The sequence below is a fragment of the Perognathus longimembris genome, chromosome 28 (assembly GCF_023159225.1).
Source record: "Perognathus longimembris pacificus isolate PPM17 chromosome 28, ASM2315922v1, whole genome shotgun sequence".
NCBI classification, from domain to species: domain Eukaryota; kingdom Metazoa; phylum Chordata; class Mammalia; order Rodentia; family Heteromyidae; genus Perognathus; species Perognathus longimembris.
The window spans coordinates 97,034,842-97,048,935 of record NC_063188.1 but is presented as its reverse complement, the minus strand read 5'-3'; the positions used below and the strand labels follow the sequence as shown (position 1 = coordinate 97,048,935).

The 14,094-nt window shown below is 40.4% G+C and overlaps 2 protein-coding genes across 2 annotated transcripts; both read left to right on the top strand.

The window, feature by feature from the left end:
* The first annotated feature begins 2,525 nt into the window (after window positions 1-2,525).
* LOC125343224 (melanoma-associated antigen B5-like) lies at window positions 2,526-3,515 on the top strand. Its single transcript, XM_048335489.1, has one exon. It carries the CDS (start codon window positions 2,526-2,528, stop codon window positions 3,513-3,515), a length of 990 nt encoding a protein of 329 aa, XP_048191446.1.
* A 7,892-nt stretch (window positions 3,516-11,407) lies between these two features.
* On the top strand, window positions 11,408-12,688 carry LOC125343223 (melanoma-associated antigen B3-like). Its single transcript, XM_048335488.1, has one exon. The coding sequence runs from the start codon at window positions 11,408-11,410 to the stop codon at window positions 12,686-12,688; it is 1,281 nt and encodes a 426-aa protein (XP_048191445.1).
* Window positions 12,689-14,094: the final 1,406 nt, after the last annotated feature.

Below are 14,094 nucleotides of genomic sequence, written 5' to 3'. Positions count from 1 at the left end.
GGAATGGATGGCAAATATAGTCAAAAGACCCAACGTATACAAAGAAAATGATACTAGGAATCTTGATGAGACTGGTAGGAAACAAGGTCAGATGGGAAGCAGGGAGAATATTGTTTGAGAATGGAAAGTGCATGTGTATGGGGCTGAATATGGCAAAGCATTTAGTATACATTTATTAAAAATAGAATAATAAAATGTGTTAATTTTTTCTGTGCAGGTCCAGAGGTTGGAACTCAAGGACTGGGCCTTTTCCCTTAGTTTTTGTGCTTCAGGCTAGCACATTACCACTTGAAGCACATTTTCCCTTCCAGCTTTTAGGTACTTAAATGGAGATAAGAGTCTCAAGGACTTCTTGCCAGATCTGGGTTTGAACCAGCTACTTGAATAGGAAGGAATATAAATACATGCCACCAGCAAACAGATTATAAAATTTATTTTTAGAAGAAGAGATAGAAAAGTGAAAGCAAACAAAAAGGCTGAATTAGAACACTGTGACATGCATTCACATATAGAAATATAAATATGACCTCATTTTGTATAACTAATATAAGCACTGAAAATTTAAATAAGAAAAAGTACCTTACAATAGAGGCATTTACATTCTTGTATTAACTATGGATCATTCACATTAGCCAATTTATGGAATCAGTCCAGGTTATTACCATTACATGAATTTGTGAAGACAATTATACTTAAGAGTTTACTCAGCCATAAAGAAATATGAAATTATGTCATTTATAAGAAAGTAGATGTGAGAAGAGATAATCAATTAAGTGAAACAATGGATACTTGGACAAATACCACATGCTTACTCTCATGTGGAATTTCAAAAAGAAAAAAGGAATTTGACTCTGAAAGAAGTACTATTATGGATGTGGAAGGTGATATGGGAGAGAACAGGACAGGAAAATAAAAGGGTGCATATAATCATTTTATGTTACATGTAAGTGTGAAAATGCCACAATGAAGTCCAATAATGTGTATACCAATATTAATGAAAAATGTTTACATGAGTGTAGTTGGTACATAAAATTATGTACTTATTCTGTAAGACCAGTAAATGAAAATAAGGATCCTGTTCAAACAAAATCAGTAATTAATGAACATACCATAGAAAATATAACTTTAAAAAATAAAAAAGATCCAAAATATACCTATGGGGGAAAAATAAACATCAGAAGTTCCTTCTGGAAATGATCATAAAACCTCAAGTCTCAGAGCTGTGCATAGATTTACATATGAATAATGTTTATATATTTTAGAAATTTACTACTTTGTGCAGGACAGTAAAGATGACACCCAAGTTAAGGACTCTGTATGTCACAACTAAAATCAACCACAGAAAAAATAAACAAATAAAGAAAAACAATATTAATGATAATGTAAAGAAAAGGCCTTTTGAGCTGGCTTGTCTATAACCCCAACTACACAGCTACTCAGGAGGCAGAAATGAAGAGAATTCTGTTTAGAGTCTAGATTGGACTCAGTGGGAATCCTGAGTGAAGAATGAGTAGCTTTGAAACTTTAGAGCTAAGATGCATATACAAAATTCTGCCCTTGATGACAGCCCTTGGATACCTGGTTACTGGTAGCAACATGTGACATAACTTCTTTTATGATGTTATCAAGGAGTGAGAGACTTGCTCAAAGTAGTATCTGTGTCAAGTGGGTAGGGTGAAGATTTCTGGGATAACTCAGAACTGTAAGTACCGAAAGAACTAATGGAAATACACATCACATAATGGGGGCACATCATACTATCTATTTGTTACTCTAAGCCATATAAGGCTGAGGATAGGTAGAGTCAACGAAGAGGACTCTCACCTCTGGGAGTGTTAACGGCTAATTTGGTCATTACTATGAGAGTAAAAGCATCAGGATAAAAAGGAAACAGGATTTAGTTAATACTAGGCTTAGAAGCAAGCATCAAGGGGGAATATTTACCACAAACTAGAGGGATGGCAAACACCCAGGGCTTTTGAAGAATATGGGAAGTTTCCTCAAGCTGAAGCTTGGAATGAGGTAGTCTGAATGTATAACCATGTTCAAATGATAGGGTCGATAACCAGAGACCTATGTGCCACTGTATTTTCGGTGTAAAGTTTGATGATTCCCTCAAAGATGCCTAGATGAAAAATTTGCTGGCAGTAGTCAGCACCAAGAACATCTAGGGGTGACAAGAAAGCTCTCCCTTGTGCTCCCTTCTCATGGGCCTCAGGGAGGTCTATGATGTCAACTTCAGTGTAACAGAGGATATGGGTACCATGACCTGTCATCAGGGCATGCACCAGGCAAGGTTGGCAGGTGCACAGAGATAGCCGGCTCAGGCTTACTGTAACTTCTTCTCCAGTTCCCAGACAGGATGTGGTAGTCGAGACATCAGAAACTCCACAGAATCTTCTGGCGATCCCTCCTGTAATACTGCGAAGACAGCCTTCCTTACTGCCATGACAGATACTCCACACTGAAGGCTTACATGTGTTATCGACATCTATCATTTTGCGTGGCTCCATTAACCAATTGTCATGTCTCTAGAAAAGAACAACCTTCACATTCAGGAAGAACATCAAGAGACCCTACAAACCTCATCTGAACATAAGGAAGCACAGACAAGTGAAGCAACCGAAGAAGAAACTCCCTGCCCTTCCTCTGAGGATCTACAGGAAGGTTTGGAGAACTCATCTGTTCTTGGGTCAAGTGACATTCCTGAAGAGCTTTGTACTATTCCAAGCCCCACCAGAAGTGTTGCAGATTTCCTTAGCAACCGAGCTAGTAAGCGTAGAAAGAGCCAACAATATGATGAACAGCCAAGTACCTCCACAGACACAGACTACACTGAAACCTACGACACTGATTTTTCAGATGACAGGGTAGACTTAATGGAACATTTTATTCTCTACAAGTTTGAAAGGCAACTGCCTATTTGCAAGGAAGAACTGATGAGCTTTGTTGGTGTTATCGATGAAGACGAATTTGCTGAGATCCTAAAGACTACTTCTCAAAATATGGAGTTTCTCTTTGGGGTTACCATTCAAGAAGCAAATAGAGACAATATCCAGTACGAACTAGTGAGCAAGCTAAAACTCCCCAATAATGGAAGGATCTATGCAGGCAATGGTTTACCCAAGACTGGCTTTGTCATGACTATTCTAGGTGTCATTTTCATGATGGGTAACCATGCGACTGAGGAAGAACTGTGGAAATTTTTAAGAACAATGCATGTGCGCCCAGGGAGGAAACACTATGTGTTTGGAGAGCCCCATAAGCTTGTTACTGAGGATTTGGTGAGACTGCAGTACTTGGAGTACCGGCAAGTACCTAACAGTGATCCTCCGTGCTATGAATTTCTGTGGGGCCCACGGGCTTATGAGGAAATTAACAAGATGGAGGTGCTAGAATTTTTAGCCAAGGTTAGTAATGATGATCCTAGAAAATTTTCAACTCATTATGAAGAAGCTTTAAAAGACATAGAAGAGAGAGCAAAAGCAAATAAGAAAAGCCAGACCCAGGAGTAATGCTATGGACAATTCTGTTACTTTTACACATCCAGCAGCCTTTCCACAACTCTTATCATCTTAAGTGTTTTCCCCTAGATGATACCATGTAGCATCATTGAAAAGGTATTCTTGAAAATGCCTAACAGCTCACAAGAAAATAGTTGGGATCATACAATAATAGAAATAAACTTAAAAAATCTTAAGTATTGGTTTTGATCATTTTTTTGTTAATTCTAAGGTATAGTGAAATTATGTGTACTTTGCATAGCTTTGATTATGAAAAGGGAGAAAATTATATTTTAAAAATTGTATCTCTAGGGCTGGGGATATAGCCTAGTGGCAAGAGTGCCTGCCTCGGATACACGAGGCCCTAGGTTCGATTCCCCAGAACCACATATACAGAAAACGGCCAGAAGCGGCACTGTGGCTCAAGTGGCAGAGTGCTAGCCTTGAGCGGGAAGAAGCCAGGGACAGTGCTCAGGCCCTGAGTCCGAGGCCCAGGACTGGCCAAAAAAAAAAAAATTGTATCTCTAATTATTAAATCTTTAAAATTCAAAGACTTGCTAATTGTCCCCAATATTCGACAGACATCATGTAAGGATCTCATCTTTGTAAGGTTCAAATACTGGGGATGCTAGATACATTTCCAACCTCTTCTCATAGAATTTTAAAAACATTTTATTGTAAAGATTGTGTGCAGGGGTTGGTCACAGTTATGTAAGTTATGTAATGAGTATATTTCTTTTTGAACAGTGCCACCCCCTCCCTCATTTTCTCCCAGTTTTTTCCCTCTTGACCCCCATCCTCCCAAGTTGTGTAGTTCATTTCCAACATAGTGCCTAGTAAGTATCATCCTTTGTTGCACAATTTCTGTGCTTCCTGTTCCCCTCCCCAAATCAGATAAACTTATATACAAGACAAAGTGTACAGAAATAAAATACAGCAACAAAACGGGTGTGGGGGGGAAGCCAAGGTGAAAAAAAAAACTTTGAACAGTACAATAAAAAAAACTCTTATTTCCATTTCTTGGAATTCATTTTGATAAGCATCATTTTATATGATCATATACACATAGCTTTTGAGCCCTTGTGATTCTTTCCTAAGATTATCTTCCTTTGGTTTCACCTTGTATTTAGAATCCTTTTTTCCCCACCATTTTGTGTCAAAGACTTGCTAACTATGGACTGCCTGCCATCCGAAGGCCTTTATGGAAATCCTTCCAACTCATGCGATGACAGTTTGCTAACATCAGATGAAAAGCAGATGGATGACACTTTTGTTTACCAATGGCGAGAAACACAGGCTTTGGAGAAAGAGTGCTTGGTTGAGTCCTGCCTCTGCCATTTTGCTGGGAATGTATTACTTAACCACCCTATGCCTCTGGCTTCTCCTTTCTTTTTTGTTGATAATTGGGGTTTAAACCCAGGACATCAGATTTGAGGGTTCTACCACTCATCTTTGTACTGGTTATTCTCAGGAGGGATTCTCTCAGATTATCTTTTTTTAAAAAAATATTAATTAAATTTTTTGACAAGGTGTTGTGCAAACGGGGTACAGTTACTATTGGGCAGTGTGTGCACTTCCTGTGATATCTTATACCCTGTTTAGAATCCTTTTTAATTAATCATGTTCTCTCCCCAAACAAATGTGATAGAGTATTTAGATAGGGGAATATATGAAAAACCTTTATAATGCTATGATTTAAAAACCTCTGATTTAAAGTCCCAGAATTTTTTTTTTTTTTTTTTTTTGCCAGTCCTAGGCCGTGAACTCAGGGTCTGAGCACTGTCCCTGGCTTCTTTTTTGCTCAAGGCTAGCACTCTGCCACTTGAGCCACAGCGCCACTTATGGCCATTTTCTGTATATGTGGTGCTGAGGAATCGAACCCAGGGCCTCATGTATACGAGGCAAGCACTCTTGCCACTAGGCCATATTCCCAGCCCCCCCAGAAATGTTTTGAAATTCAAGATGGGCATAGTTGGTTCATGCTTGTAATCTTAGCCACTTAGGAGACTAATATCTGAAGATTCCAATTACAAGGCCAACCTGGGCAGAAAGTTCATAAGACTCTTATGGATTCCCCAAGTAAACACCAAAAAGTAGAGCTGTGTTGGAAATGAACTTTACAACTTGGGTAGTTGAGTTGTGGGAAAAGCAGGAGAAAATGAAGGAAGGGGTAACACTGTTCATAAAAGAAGTTTACTCATTAGACCTTACTTATGTAACTATAACCTTTAGATAGGGGAATATATGAAAAACCTTTATAATGCTATGATTTAAAACTTCTGATTTAAAGTCCCATGCAATTTTTTAAACTCAAGTTGGGCATAGTTGGTTCATGCTTGTAATCTTAGCTACTTAGGAAACTAATATCTGAGGATTCCAGTTACAAAGCCAACCTGGGCAGAAAGTTCATATGACTCTTATGGACTCCCCAATTAAACACCAAAAAGTAGAGTTGTGTTGGAAATGAACTTTACAACCTGGGTAGGTGACTTGGGGGAAAAGCAGGAGAAAATGAGGGAAGGGGTAACACTGTTCAAAAAGAAATTTACTCATAACCTTATCTATGTAACTTTAACTCCTCTGTACATCACCTTTACAATAAAATAAAATTACACACACACACACACATGCGTGTGCATTGCAGAAATTCCTTGCCTACCTTTGGACTTTCAGGCCATATAGCATGCTTTTTGTTTGGGTGTGCTGGTCTTAGGCCTTGAATTCAGGGCCCAGGCTGTCCCTCAGATATTTTCTTTTTTTTTTTTTTCAAGTACACTGATTTTTATTGTTGAAAATCTGGGCTTCATCTCAAGATGATAACTATAAAATACTTTGTGTACATTTTAATCTTCACAATGACTTTATGAGATAGATATCATTCCATAAACAAAGCATGGGTGCAGAAATGTTAAGTATGATACCAATATTGCATAGCTAGTGAGGGACAAATTTCAGACAAACTCAGATCTCTTCTGATTAAAGCTAGTTCTCTACCACTTAAGTCACAGTTCCACTTCCAGGTTATAGTGGTGAATTGGAGATAAGAGCCTCATACCTTCCTGACAGTCTGTCTTTGAATCCTCATCCTCAGATCTCAGTCTTCTGTATGAGGTGATTGATTATAGGCTTGAGCACTCACTTGCACCTGGCAAAACATGTTTTTACTTATATAATATTTTTAGTATTATAACTTTATTATCTTTAACTTGTACAAAGAGGTTTTAATTCAATATGTCAGTTTATGAATACAGTGCATCTTGATAATGGTTTTCAGAATCTGGTTGGGACTGGGTGCCTGTGGTCATGCCTGTAATTCTAGCTACTCATAAGGTTGATATCTGAGGATTGCTGTTCAAGGCCAGTACAAGGAGGAAAGCCTGAGAATTTCATCTCCAATTAACCACCTAAATCCAGGAAGTAGAGCTGTAGCTTAAGTGGTAGGATGATAGCCTTGGGCAAAATATCAGACACAGCACACAGACCCTGAGCTCTAGAACAAGGACTGGCACACTACCCTCTGCTCCCCACTCTCTCCCCCGAAACAAAAAGAATAGGAAAGAACAAGAAGAAAGTAAAAAAAAAAAATAGAAATTTTCCAGGAGCATACATAACCCCGAATAAATTTCTATTTAGAACAATGCATCAGCTTGTTTGGGCTATCAAAAATACCATAGTCTAAGAGGCTTAAATGGTAGACAAATCTTTCCATTTAAATATTTCTTGGCAGTACTAGGGTTTGAGGCTAAGGACCACATGCTCCCTTGTGTCTTTCACCACTTGACACACATTTCTACCCTGGCTTTTTACTGACAATTTTGGAGAAGGAATTTCATAAGTCTTTTCTGCCCAAGTTTCCTTTGTACCAAGATCCTTCAGATCTCAAATTCCTGAGTAAACAGGATCATAGATGTAAGTCATTAGCATCTATCTTAGACAGTTACATTCTCATAGTATGCCTTAGTTTCTCCAGAGGCTTATTTTTTTCAGATTGCAAGCTGCTGGATTCTTGCTGCCACTTTACAAGGAGGCCTCTGCGTATGTATACATCTTTAGGTGACAATCCTGTCAGATTGCATTAGGGCCTACCAAGGTACTTCATTTTAACCATATCACCTTTTGAAAGCTCTTGTTTCCCAAATATGGCCATATTCTGAGTTACAGAGAATACAAATTTAACATATGAGGGCATATAATCAGCCTGTAATGGGGAAGAAGGGCTGGCATCTTTTCCATTGTCTCAATGTACTAGCAACAACGTGTTATGGACAGATGAGATGCACAGAAGTCACTGTGTTTTTGTATGTTTACCTGAAGGTCTTATTGCTTACAAAGGAAATAATTAAGTTTATTTTAATTTTAAAATTCTAAGGAATGCTAGATTTTGAAGGGAAATAATAAATGTAAACAGCCAGTTTGGAGGTCAAGGTAGACTGAATGCACCAAAGAAGTCATCCCTTGAGAAAATTCTAGCTCTAAGCTGCATTCAGATGGTGAAAAAACCCTCTGAAATAGATGGATAGAAAAATCTAATTTACTTGATAAAGCCAATACTTTATCTTCCTATTTTGTAACCTATTCTGGATCTGAGAACTGAATATCCATAGGAGAAAGTGCCATTATGTTGATTTTATAAAAAAAAAAACTATCACTCATTTAATCCTGTGGTTAGTCACCATGTCAAGGGTTGTCTATCCATTATTTATATTAAAATTGGTTTGACTAAGATTAGGTGCCCATACCAATACCACAGATGGGGTGGCTTCAACAACAAACATTTATTTCCTGGTGTCTGGAGGCTAAAAAACTTGCGATCAAATTAGAGGCAAATTTAATTTCTGGTGATGTCTCCCTTGTAGACGTAGGCTTTTTGCTCTATCATTTTGTGGAGGGAGAGGAAAGGGCACTCAAGCATTCTGGTCCTTTTTTTAGAAAAGCATTAATTCCATCATAAGATCTCATCCTAATGATTTCATTTAAATGAGTTATCTTCCCAAGGGTTCATATTCTAATGTCACTACATAGGAGTTTAAAATTTCAGCATCTGAATTTTGCTTTTTTTGAATTTTCAATAAAAAGGTTTAACAAATTCAAATGGCTAATAAAGAAACAGCAATATTCTTATATGTGTCTCTGTAGGCCTCTTGTTTGCCACAAGCCGCTTCCCTTTCCGAGGGCCTCCACTTTGAACATGGCTCTCCTTGGGCCTCTGGTCTCCTCAGACCTCTGCTCTCCATGGCCTTCTGCTCCGCTCTCTGCGTCTGCTCAGGCTTTGACAGGCACTAGGCTTCAGACTTTCCCATAGACCTCAGTCTCCGGGCCCCTCTGCAGGCCTCGGGGTCTTCTCAGCTCCCCTCCCACTCCACTCTGCCCGCTCTCCTCGGGCCTCTGGCTCTCAGCAGGCCTCGGCTCTGCAGTCCTCTCCTCTCCTCCGGCCCAGAGCTAGGCTGCTCCGGCCTCCATTCTCTGCAGGCCCAGACTCGGGCCTTCCTAGGCGCTCGTCTGTACTCGGGACTCTCTCTGCTGCTAGTTCCGACTCGGGCCTCCTCAGTCCATAGGCCCGAGCTCGGGCCTATTGGCACCACAGGCCCAGAGCTCGGGCTTCCCCCATCCGCAGGCCTGGGCTCCCCTCAGGCCTGAGGGGAACCCGGGAACTGCTCAGTTACACAAGGCACTTCCTGGCGCCTTGCTTTCTCTGTGCCTCTTTTTTTCTTTCCCTGAAAATCCCGCCCCCTTAGATCCTTCCTGCTGCCTGCAGTCTGGAGGTGGTGGTTCCCATCCCCTCAACGTGGGGCGGGATCCCATTTTACACTCCACAGTGGCGCATGGCAATGACAACAACATGGGGCGGGGCTCCCTACCCCTCCTCCTCCGCCAGGTTATTATTACAGAGCCACAGTTCTGCTTTAGCTTTTCTTGTAACTAGTCTTTCCTGCCCGGATTGACTTTGAACCATGATCTTTAGATCTCAGGCTCCTGCATAGCTAGTAATATAGGCATTAGCCACGGATACCTTTTTTTAAAAAAAAAAAAAAAAAAAAAGGCTATCACTCTCTCCCCTGTCCCTTCTCTGTATGCATCTCTTTTTTGTGGTTTTATTGACCTTATACTTTCTTGTCAAGCGGCTCTATCTTGGGCCATACCTGGGTGGCCAGGTAACTTCAGAAAGAGGAAATGTAGAAATTTCAAGGTCTCACTTTAAGGGGGAGTGGCAGACGGAGGAGTATACGGAAGAATCTCAACTCTAGAACCAATCAAGTCGCAATGTTCTGACATGGCCAGTCACATCCCCCAGAACAGAGGGGGCGCCAAAGTTGCTGCTCTCCTCTGTCAGTCTCTCCCTAGGATACTTTCTTTGGTGGTGGCCAAACCCACTTCCTGATTGTGGAGAGGCCATTTCGGAAAGAGGTGAAGCTCCGACTGCCGAAGCCAGCTGGACTGAGAGAAGGCTCAATTTCTAGGGGAAGCGAAGGTATGGAACTTAAAAAATACAGAGAGAAGCTTCTTACCTAAACAAAGTAGCCCTTCTCCCCAAAAGCCCTGTCCTTGCTTATAGGGGAGGGTGGAAGCCATTAGACGTAACCCATTCGGGCTCTTGCCCACTTCCGCGTTTAGTGTCCCGGGAATATGGGATAAAGAAGGAAACATTTCCGTTTCGGCACAATCAGGAATATTCAAGAAAATTAACAACATAATAAAGGCAAGAAACCATAGTTGTTGTTGTTGTTGTTGTTTGCATGGACACTACTCTGTTTTTAGCTTGTGGCATTTCTTGCCGTGGAGGTCAGTCAAGGTTAGCTTTTTGTTTTTTTCCCCAATGTGTTGGTATGGACAACTGAGGGCTTTGGCTTAAAGGATAGTTGGCAGAAAAAGAAATAGTAACCGGGATTGGAGATTCGCTCAATTGGTAGACTTCCTAAGTATTAAAAACACAGTATTGAAAGAATACCTTACGTCTCCAAAGGGAAAGAGAAAGACATAGAAAAAGCGGGAGAAAAGAGGAGTACTATGTTCACAGGGATTCAAGGACAGAACCAAGGTTCTTCTTTTCAGAAGAGTGAGGTAGCTCACAGACAACCCCTGCTATTAGTCCTGAGAGATCCAAAGCAGGGCTATTGGGCTAACTTCTCCAAGAATGGTTTCAGTAAACTGAGGGCCTCAGTCAGAGTGAAGGATTTTCAGGTCAGCATAGGGAAGCTTCAGATAAGGCAGCTTATACTCCTTTCTTCCTGTTGCATTGGGGGAGGGATGGAAAAAAGTTCTGTTGAATTTAGTTGAAAGGAGATGGCCTAAAGCATTATTGAACATATTTCTAGACTTACCTCAGTGATAAAGTAAGGACCATTGGTTTACACCACATTTAAGAAGGTAGTAAACAACTCATTCCTTACTCAAAGCCTTGTACAGTTATGGGATGCTAAGGTGGCTATCATATCCTGTGTAGGAGTATTATGAGATGGATAGAAAAAAGAAAGAATCCTAAGTGAAGGATTTAGAAGTTAAAGGAAAATTTAAGGGGACCTTTCACCATTGAATGGATAATCATAAGCCCATCCATCTACTCAATCCTGAAAATTCCAGGACAGGACTATCATCCTGAGACTGACATTTATTTATATCTAATTACTTATTTATATTTAATCCAACAGAAACAAAAACTCTAGTGTACAGAGACCCATTGGTGAGGTGAAGCAGGTACTACCCAGATTGAGGTAAGTCTAGTTAGAATAGCAGCTATGTGAATTGCCAGAGCAATGCTCTCATGGAAAGCTGAAGAGATTTTGGTTAAATCCAATTCACACTACCTATGGAACATGGTTCTGGTATTTTATTTTTTCTTCTCCAGGTGCCTGTAAAACCATCTGTTCTGCTCACAGCATTTCCTGTTGTCCCTAATAAGGGTAACCATGCCTCGTGGTCAGAAGAGTAAGCTCCATGCTCGTGAGAAACGCCGCCAGAACCGAGGCAGTGATCAGGGTTCTAAGGGTGCTGAGCAAAGAGTAGTGACAGCAGCAGAGCCTACTCCACCTGCCACGAGTGCTACTGAGTCATATAGCACTGCCCAGGTCCTTGAAGCACCATCTACCACAGCTCATAGAGGTAGACATATGGTTAGTTCTATTCCACCACCTATTATACTTATTGATGTGAGTATTTCAGCTGCAAAATCTATTGCCCCTACAGATGTGGGTGTTTCTGCTTCACCATCTGCTGCTTCTACTGCGTTGTGTGCTTCTGCGTTACCAGATATGGCTCCTTCGGGTGAAGGTTGTTCTTTTACTCCATCTATTGCCCCTACTGATGAACAGGTTTCTGATATAGAATTTGTTAGTACTGTTTGTATGGATGTGTTTGACACTAGATCTCTTACAGACTCCACAGGTCCAGCGGAAGAAGGTGCACGCGTTTCTGATGAAGAGGGACTCATTAAGTTTACACATCTAGACCATGTATCCAAAGAGGTTCTGATGGTGGAACAGCTACTACTCCACAAGTACAATTTGAAGCAATTTACTACCAAGGGTGATATGTTGAATATTATCACCCAAACCAATGCAAAGGACTTTGATGAGATCTTCAAGAGAGCCTCTGAACACCTCTCTGCTGTTTTTGCAGTTGAAGTAAGAGAAGTGAACTCTGACACATATAACCTTATCAGCAAGCTGAAACTCCCAAACAATGGGAGAGTTCGTGCTGGCAAAGGCTTCCCCAAGACTGGTCTTGTGATGAATATCCTGGCTATGATATTATTGAAGGGAAACTATGCCACTGAGGAAGATATCTGGAAATTCCTGAAGTTGATGCGTGTATATCATGGAAAGAAGCACTATGTATTCGGAGAGCCCAAGAAGCTCATTACCCAAGATTTGGTGAGGCTGAAGTACCTGGAGTCCCGGCAGGTACCCAACAGTGATCCTCCATGCTATGAGTTCCGGTGGGGTCCCCAAGCTCACGCTGAAACTAGCAAGGAGGAAGTCTTGCAATTCTTGTCTAAGATCAATGAAACTGCCCCCACGTTTTTTTCCAACCTTTATGAAGAGGTTGTGAAAAATGAGAAAGATGAAACCGTGAGCATAAAGGGATGCCAGTGTAGCACTACTCCCCAAGCTTTTGCAGTTACCAGTATCCCTCCTCCAGAACCTTTTTATTCCCTGGTTGAATCAGAACCTGGAAAACGGTCCAAATAAGAAAATATATCAATCATCATAGGGGTTTTGTTGAAAATATAAGAATGTGGAATGCAGTTGAGGGAAAAAGTTAAACATGTTCAATTTTTGTGTTTTCTTGTTGCTTGCACTGTTATTTGGTAAAATTAAGTGTTTCAAAGTTTTTCTTTGAATGAATAAAAATAAAAAGAGAAATGTTTGTAAGTTAGATTGTTCCTAAATGCTTATTCATCAAGCCTTTATTGAGAACATACTCTCTGTAAGAGCATACAGCGTACTTGAATGTTAAGGTAGCAAGCTGGGCCCCGCTTAGAAGTTTTTAGCCAAAAAGATGTAATTTTGAAAGGAAAATGTAGGCCAGACAGTGGTGGTTGATGCCTGCAATCCTAGCTACTCAGGAGTCTGAGATCTGAGAATCATGACTCAAAGCCAGTCAGGCAGTAAAGTCCATGAGATTCTTATATTCAGTAAACTACCAAAAAAGAAGCCAAAAGTGGAGCTGTGGCTCAAGTTCATTAGCCTTGTGCACAAAAGCTCAGGGACAGCAACCAGGCCCCAAGTTCAAGCCCTAGGATCAGAACCCCCTAGAATAGGGGGAAATGTTCAAATACCATCTGCAAGACCTTGTTTTGTATGAAAACAAGTAAAAATTTACAGTGTAAGGCCTTTGGTATTTTCAGAATTATAAACAACTAGTGCAATGGAATTTTTATGTAACCTGGGTGGTGGGCTAGTCAGGTTGTAGAAATGTTGAATAAACACCATGCCCCCAGAAGGTGTCTTACAGCTGACTGATAAAATCCTACAAGTCTATTTTTGTCTTAAAAAATTGCTGGAGGCTAAAGGTGGAATGGCCAGTGATAGAGGGAAAGGACAAATGTAGGCCTAACATATATTTAAGTCTCATAGTTCTGGAAGCTGCGAAATCTCAAATCAAGATGTCAGAAGATTCAGTTCCTTAGCAGGTTACCTTCCTGGTTTGCTCATTTAGCTACGAGCTCATGTACATTGACAGTAATAATAAGAGAGCAATAAGGAATAGTGAACAAATGGGCATGAAAGAAGGAGAAAGAATAAGATTTTTAGTCTTTCTTCAGTATGTTGTAGGAACACTACTCCAGTACCAAGGCTCACACTAATAAGAGTATCTAAATTTAATTACTCAAAGCAAACATATTTCAACACACATGTATTTGTTCATAACAAAACCATTTTAAATATAACTCTATAAGCAGATTAAAAGTAAAAGATTGAGCTTGTCCCTAGTGGCCCACATATATAATCTCAGCTCCTTAAAAGGCTGGATCGGAGGATCACAGTTTGAAGCCAGTCTGACCAGACGAGACTTTTATCTGTCATAAACTATCAATAAATACTGGACATGGAACTGTGGCTCAAGTGGTAGAGCACTACCTTTGAGCAAAAGA